This window comes from Cherax quadricarinatus, chromosome 31 (genome assembly GCF_038502225.1).
Source record: "Cherax quadricarinatus isolate ZL_2023a chromosome 31, ASM3850222v1, whole genome shotgun sequence".
NCBI classification, from domain to species: domain Eukaryota; kingdom Metazoa; phylum Arthropoda; class Malacostraca; order Decapoda; family Parastacidae; genus Cherax; species Cherax quadricarinatus.
Window position 1 is genome coordinate 20412369 of NC_091322.1, and position 8251 is coordinate 20420619.

General features: G+C 39.9%; 3 protein-coding genes across 20 annotated transcripts in view; 2 read left to right on the forward strand and 1 right to left on the reverse strand.

Annotated features, from left to right (window-relative positions):
- Positions 1–2069, forward strand: part of Nle (notchless protein homolog 1) — a 132352-nt gene extending 130283 nt beyond the window's left edge. For both annotated transcript variants that reach the window (XM_070090236.1, XM_070090235.1), the window contains exon 14: positions 2001–2069. In XM_070090236.1, the coding sequence (XP_069946337.1) occupies positions 2001–2013 (13 nt within the window). In that variant the 3' untranslated portion in view covers positions 2014–2069. The remainder of the gene's footprint in view (positions 1–2000) is intronic.
- Positions 1–8251, forward strand: part of Rab39 (RAS oncogene family member Rab39) — a 552594-nt gene that overhangs the window by 181241 nt on the left and 363102 nt on the right. The window lies entirely within an intron of this gene.
- Positions 6123–8251, reverse strand: part of Mgat1 (alpha-1,3-mannosyl-glycoprotein 2-beta-N-acetylglucosaminyltransferase) — a gene marked incomplete at its 5' end in the record, with an annotated part of 68978 nt that continues 66849 nt past the window's right edge. For all 15 annotated transcript variants that reach the window (XR_011392658.1, XR_011392657.1, XR_011392656.1 and 12 more), the window contains 1 exon segment: positions 6123–8251. This exon segment is cut by the window's right edge.

The following is an 8251-nucleotide window of genomic DNA, read 5'->3' on the forward strand; positions in this document are numbered from 1 at the left end:
CTTCACTAAATATTACCCTGCTTACACTCCAACAGATCGTCAGGTCCCAAATACCATTCGTCTCCATTCACTCCTATCAAACACGCTCATGCACACCTGCTGGAAGTCCAAGCCCCTCGCCCACAAGACCTCCCTTACCCCTTCCTTCCAACCTTTTCGAGGACGACCCCTACCCCGCCTTCCTTCTCCTACAGATTTAAATGCCCTCCATGTCATTCTACTTTGATCCATTCTGTCTAAATGACCAAACCACCTCAACAACCCCTCTTCAGCCCTCTGACTAATACTTTTATTAACTCCACACCTTTTCCTAATTTCCACACTCCGAGTTTTCTGCATAATATTTACACCACACATTGCCCTTAAACAGAACATCTCCTCTGCCTCCAACCACCTCCTTGTTGCTGCACTCACAACCCAAGCTTCACACCCATATAAGAGTGTTGGTATTACTATACTTTCATACATTCCCTTCTTTGTCTCCACATATACCTCAACGCACCACTCACCTTTTATCCCTCATCAATTCTAGGATTAACCTCATCCTTCATAAATCCATCTGCCGACACATCAGTTCCCAAGTATCTGAAAAGATTCACTTCTTCCATACTCCTCCTCCCCAATTTGATATCCAGTTTTTCTTTATCTAAATCATTTGATACCCTCATCACCTTACTCTTGTCTGTGTTCACTTTCAACTTCCTACCTTTACACACATTCCCAAACTCATCCATTAACCTTTGCAATTTTTCTTTAGAATCTCCCATAAGCACAGTATCATCAGCAAAAAGCAACTGTGTCAATTACCATTTTGTATTCGATTCCCCATAATTTAATCCCACCCCTCTCCCGAACACCCTAGCATTTACTTCTTTTACAACTCCATCTATAAATATATTAAACAACCATGGTGACATTACACATCCCTGTCTAAGACCTACTTTTACCGGGAAGTAGTCTCCCTCTCTTCTACACATCCTAACCTGAGCCTCACTATCCTCATAAAAACTCTTTACAGCATTTAGTAACTTACCACCTATTCCATATACTTGCAACATCTGCCACATTGCTCCTCTATCCACTCTATCATATGCCTTTTCTAAATCCATAAATGCAATAAAAACTTCCCTACCTTTATCTAAAATACTGTTCACATATATGCAGTGTAATGTATATTGTAATAAACAGAATTGAGTAAATCAGCTCTAATATACAGTATTTAGGTATGCATGCTTGTCAGAGAGCCTGTTGTAAGACCGGGTCATTGGTAAACGAGTATGTTGCTAAGTGAGGAGAGGCTGTATATCATATATTTTTGTGGCACTACTAACAGTGAGCTATAGAGGGTTATAATAGGTGAGGGACTGTTTTCTAGGCCCAGATCTCTAGCAAGAGGAATTCCTTTCAGTGATGAGAACAGTTATTATCGTGGATAAATTCCAAGATCAGGATGCTTTTTACAGTATATTAGAATGATACAGGTCTTATGTACATGGACTTTTGAAATGTTGGGTTAATCTAATTTAAATTAATAGTTTTCACTTTGTGTTATATTTTACTCTGCAAGAGAGCAGTTGATGATACTACAACTCGAATGATGTATGTTTCACAGACAGATTTTCAGGTTGCAAGTGCTCCCATTTAAGTTTAAAATTTTGGATTTTATTAAACCAGGTTTAACTTCATAGAGTTATAAATAAAAAATGTGGAATGCTATATGTAATAAAAAATATGTTAACTAAAAAGATATTTTTTAGTTTTGAAAGGAAGAGTTTTTGTAAGGTAATGATTGCTTATCTTCTTGGTGGGATACGGCTAGTTTGTTGAAAGAAGAATTGTTTTCCGTGCTTCTTTTTTTATGAACACTTATCTCTGCTTGAAAATATTGCTTAAGAAATATGTATATTTTTGTTTGAACAGAAACTATTTTTTAACATTTCTCTGTATAAATTTAAGTAGAAGCCAGTTAATGACTATTTTCTACATTTATCACATTTCAGATGGAGAAGGTAAAACATCTACTGTACTCAAGGTAAAACTCGTTAATAAAAAAACACTACCTATAGAAATTTTTTATTAACCACTGTCAACATTGTCTCAAAACTTTTTTTCATTATTATTATTGCGTCCTAGAATTCTGTGCTCTTTATGGGCACTAGACCTGTCATATATAAATTGCTGTCATGTGATGTGTTGCTAATCTACAAATTCCCAACCACTGGGATTTCTGTTTGTTACACAGATGAACAGGGCATAAAACACAATGTATATTTGCTAATGGTTTTGGGTCCAGCTGATGGTATTTTCCTTTTCACAGTGAAAGGATTATGGTCATTGTGCCTTGGTTTGTACTAGTGAGGATTTTCCTTACCAGGGTGGCCACAGTTTGTAGTTAAATGCTTGCCTCTCTGTGCATTTGCCTTGCATGGATACACTCCATATTTCTGCCCTAAAATAACATGTCTTGATCCAAGAAATCACAGGTACCATCCTGTTCCTTAGATCAAGTCTGATTACCTCTCATCTCCCAGGTTTTGTGACTCCTATGAGATTAGAGCTTTCCTATGTATATAATAATCTTGTTTCTGCTCACCCTGTGAGTTGAGCTAGCTCAACAATCTGTGACTCACCCTGTGAGTTGGGAGGCCTGGTCGTGGACTGAGCCGTGGGGGCGTTGATCCCAGAATACCTTCCAGGTAGACTCCACTGAGCCACCCTAGTGGACAAGAGAGAGGGCAGTTGGATATCCACCACAAGGAATACCTCTTTCAGCTGCCACCTCTTGGAATTCAACAGGCAGCCTCCAGAGATACGCCCGTCACCCGAAAGACACCTGAGGCCTTTCCCCGGGAGACTGCAGAGGGATCGGGACATCCCCATATGATCCAGATTCCACGGCAAACTACACCACCACCAAGGGTCTCAACAGAATGGAATGGATCATGGTACCCTATCCCCTACCTAGGAATTAGAATGCCTGAAGGGATGACCCCAAAGACTGAAAACAGGAAAGGAAGAGGGAAGGGATGGGAAGAGCTGGAATGGGAAGGGAGGGATAGGAAGGATGAGAAAGGGTAGGGGGAATTGGGAGGTAATTAAGTTCAATCTCAGGAAGAAGACCGAATGGTCCAATTCCTCAGATGAAAAGCCTCTTCACCATGTCATGAAGCCCCCCCTCCTTGAAGAGGAGGGGAATAATGAGAGGCTGGAGTTATCTTGGGAAGAAACTTAGGAAGGGAGAGGAAGAAACTTGGGAGGGGAGAGGATAGGAAGAAACTTGGGAGGGGAGAGGAAAGGAAGAAACTTGGGAGGAGACAGGAGAGGAAGAAACTTGGGAGGGGACAGGAGAGGAAGAAACTTGGGAGGGGACAGGAGAGGAAGACACTTGGGAAGGGAGAGGAGAGGAAGAAACTTGGGAGGGGACAAGAGAGGAAGAAACTTGGGAGGGGAGAAGAAAGGAGGGAACTATATGAGGGAGAGGATGAACCTCCACACTCATAACAGAGACAGTAAAAGGTAAAGTACTAGCCACTGAAACTGGAAAGGAATATTTGGGAAGGATAAGTGAAGGAAGGGTTAAAGGAGATTTGAATTTTGAGGATGTTTTAGACCTTGCAGAAGTAGAGAAGTGAAGAGGTGTAGTTGTGGAAGGTCTTGCAGACACACATACAAGCGAGCGAGAAGATAAGACCCAAGTACAGTCTGAGGCAATGAGGTAGTTACCTTGGAGGCTGGGGCTGCAGAAGAGTTGGACACCGAGGCGACTGTGGAAGTTGTGACCACAGAGGAGATTGTGGAAGTTGTGACCACAGAAGAGCTTGTGGAACTAGGTACCAAAGAGGATGGAGACCTCTTAGTTGAAGATTGAGATACTAGTGCAACATATGGGAATCTTTATTCGAGAAATGTTTTGCCACACAGTGGCTTCATCAGTCCAATACAAAGCAGAAAGGTGTAAGAAGAGGAGGAGTTTGAGGTAATCATTCCCTCAGCCTCCTCCTTTCCTTTCACCTTTCTGCTTTGTATTGGACTGATGAAGCCACTGTGTATTAAAACGTTTCCTGAATAAAGATTTCCATATGTTGCACAAGTGTCTCAATCTTCAACTTGTCGGTTTTTAAACCATTCATCAAAGACCTCTTAGTACTCTCAAATAAGAGTCATGGAAGTCTCCCTTGGAGGCATAGATGAGAGACTGCCATGGCATAAGTGAAACTCACTTTCTCTCGTTCTTTTAAGTAAACATGGCAACAGCATGAATAAGCCTGGTGAACTTCAATACAATTAAGGCAGAAGGGAGGTAGTCTGCAGGATGCATTGGTATGGTTGGCAGCACCATTGACTGGGCATTCTGCCATGGACCTGAAATATTTTGCTGGGTGGCCAAAGCACTAGCAATTTCTACATTGTTGTGGTGTAGGGATCAACTCTTGGACTTGTAAATGGAATCCTGCAATATAAACTGAGGATGGAAGTTCTCAGCAGTCAAAAGTTAAGCGAGCCACATTGCAGGGGAAGTGTCTCCGCCCGTGGGCAGGTAGTACACAAGTGTCCATTTTGAGAATTGGGAGGTCTTGGGGCTCATGTTGCTCCAGTATGTCAGTATCACATGTCCAATGGTATGAGGCAGAACTATGATACCACTGCAAGAATTGAGAGAAGTGTGTTTTTGAATCATGACAGGAATATCGTCTATGGAGGTAAGAAAGAAAAGATTGTGAGCCTGGCCAGCATTTTGCACTGTGATGATGTGTGCTCCACTCTTAAGAGTGTGAAATTAAATATTTTGACTAACATGGCACAGGAGCATTTTGCTGATGCTTTGATCAGATAGTTAGTGGGAGATGTCGGCTGCAGAGTGAAAAACTCAGTCCATTGAGTGAGGGGAGTGAGTGTTGTGCTAATATTTTCTGGGAAGAGCGAGAGGTAGTCGAAGCAATGTCATCTGTTAAAGGCTGTGCTCATTTAGGCTTGAAACCGGAGGTGGTCCAACCAGGGTTGTGCGGGTAATCTGAAAATCGTTGCACAGTAGAGGGAGAAACTGGAAGCATTATCAAGGATGTGGGAAGGTAGAATGTATCAAAGGAGTTAGGTGTAACCCCAGTACCAGAGGTAGGCAATGAAGTGTTACCTGCAGAAAATACCAAGGTGTTAGAAAGGTCCGAAGAATGGTCCGATTGTGAGGCAGGGTCAGAAGAGGGCGCCCCAGCAGAAAGGGGTCAGGGAGGAGAAGTATCATGGATTTAGGACTTCATGGTTAGGTCACTGTCTCTTGTTTTTGTGAAATAAGGAGATATAAAAAAGCAAGACATGCTAAAAACTGGCAATCCAGGATAGTAACCTCACATCCACTGAGCCACCTCGGGTGACAAAAGAGAGGGCAGTCAGAAACTCACCATAAGGCATACCTCCTTCAGTCACCACCTCCCAGAATCTGACAGGCAGCCTTCAGAGATACACTTGTCACCCGAAAGACATCACAAGCTGCCCCTCAGAAGATTGGAGAGGGACTGGGACATCCTTTGATGATCCAGATTTCATGGCAAACTACACCACCACCTCAACAGAATGTGATGGACAATGATACCTGTCCCCAGACCTAGGAGCTAGAATTCCTGAGGAAAAGACCCTGAAGGCCAAAAGTAGGAAAGGGAGGAGAGGGGAAAGGAGGAGGGATCAAAAGGGAGGGATGGGGTAGGAAAGATGGGATTGGGGGGCTTAATCAGATTCTGTCAAAGAAAGACCGAAGGGTGCAGTTACTCAGACCAAAAGCCTCTTCACCATACTGAGGAACCCCCCATGAAGAGGAGAAAATGCAGAAATTCTAAAATGTAAGCAGCTTAGTCAAGTGAAGTCTGGTAGAGATTTTGAGACAAGCTTGAATAATGAAGGTTTACAGAAAGTTCTTGCAAGACAGTTCCTGACACTTGGACAAGTTTAAACTTGGACATGTTTCTTATCTTCATGGCATCAACACTAAACACTTAAGCCAGGTCACATAATAACATGTTTTTGTTTGCTTTGAAAGTCATTTGTAACATTAACAATTTTATTGTGGCATTTCTGACAATGTAAATAATGTATGAATTAAATATATTATAGATATTGAGATTATAAGAGGAATGATATTGATAACATTACACAAGTTGAGTGTAAATAAATAGTGCTAGTGTTAAAAATCTTATTTAATATAATACTTCCACATCTTTGTCTAAATGCAATAACACAATCTATTTGCCTCATAAAGAAGCAAAAACTTACCAAAATCATAAAAAAATACACAATACAGTCTGAGTTCATCTTCCTTCAGTAGCTACAGATGCACTGTACAAGACAATGAAAGCTTGTCATTTGACTATAAAAAATGTAAAACCACACAGTTATCAGTGTACTTTACAAATGCATAGACAAATATTTTATGAAAATTCTCTCTCTTAAACTAAGAGAGTTTCAGTAGTACATTACAAATATACACAATAATTCACATCAATAATATATCAAGCCAATGCAGTAATGCTGGAAGGTTTCTGCTTCCACGTCTACTCTTCAGTTTTTACAAACAGTTTAAAACAAAGATGGCCCCACACACCAACATACAGAACCTGACATGCACAAAATGTGTTACTTCTCTCTTCACCAGACACAAATGTGCCATAAATATCTAACATGTATTTAACACAAGGAAAATGACTTCAAAATTATATTTATTAGTAAATGTATGTTATGTTGTCTTCCTGTCTTGGGTGCTCCCTCTTAAGCAGACTTTTCATGCTCATATGTTAGTTATCATCATCTAACAGGCAGCCCATGATGTGATCCACTTAATGCTTGTGGTCATCCACTTCTTTTTGTACATGACCACATTTAGAGATTCAATTCATCACACATTTTGCAGTAAAATGCTCCTGGGGCAGACAAATTGAAGTTTACTTTCAGCTGTACATAATATTCTCCTGGTTGATAGCCACACTAGAGAGAACCCATGATCCAGCTCTCAGACCTAACACAGTCTTGTCTATCACATGTTATCACTCAAACTTTCATTTTCTGAATATGAAACTTCTAAATAACAAAAAGGCACAATACCGTGACTGGAACAATACACAAATAACCCGCACATAAAAGAGAGAAGCTTACGACGACGTTTCGGTCCGACTTGGACCATTGACAAAGTCACACAGTCAGTGTGACTTTGTCAATGGTCCAAGTCGGACCGAAACGTCGTCGTAAGCTTCTCTCTTTTATGTGCGGGTTATTTGTGTATGAAACTTCTATTTGAATAAATTATATGTAGTTAATAATTTTAAAGTGCAACCTCCAGAAGACACTCATGAGGCTCAGACTATAAGTTAGTTTGGAATACGTATTTTATAGAAGCTTGAACTTGCATGCACAGAAGCTAGGAAGATTGCGTCACTGTCATTTTTCATTTGTCAATACGTCAAATAACTGAAAAATTATTATAAATACAATAGGGCCCCGCTTTACGGCGTTTCGCTTTACTGCGTTCCGCTAATACGATCATTTCAAATTTTGACCAAAACTCGCTATACAGCTCCCCTCACCTGACTTTCTAACAAGGTCACCGTGCCCCACCTGGTTTGTTTACATTCTCTGTGAGATCCGTAAGCACTCTCTCCATTATGTCCGGAAACTCCAAAATTTCGAGTGTTCTTAAAAGCTATTTTATATATACTCTGATAATTATACTTATGTGTACCTGTACCTAAATAAACTGTGCTGGCGTGCAGGTACACATTAAAATCAGTGTCTTATATTTCGAGACATCATATTAATAATAATAATAATAATAATCACCGAGTCTCATTTAAATGTCATATATTATGTTAATAAACACATTTTCATTAATCCATCTATGATATTTTTTCAAAATTATATAATAAACACGATGCATAACATATAAAGATGATAAATACACCCCACAGTAGAATAAATAAACAAATATGAGATGTGGTAGCCAGACAACTTGCAGAAGTGATGCCATATTAGAAATGATTATAATAATAATAACCACCGAGTCTCATTAAATGTCGTATATTACAGTAATGCACACATTTTCATTAATCCATCCATGATATTTTTTTCAAAATTATATAATAAACACAATACATGACATAAAAAGATGATAAATACACCCCACAATAGAATAAATAAACATAAATATGAGATGTCGTAGCCAGATAACTTGTACAAGTGACGGCAAGAATAACATTTTCTCTAATCTAACATA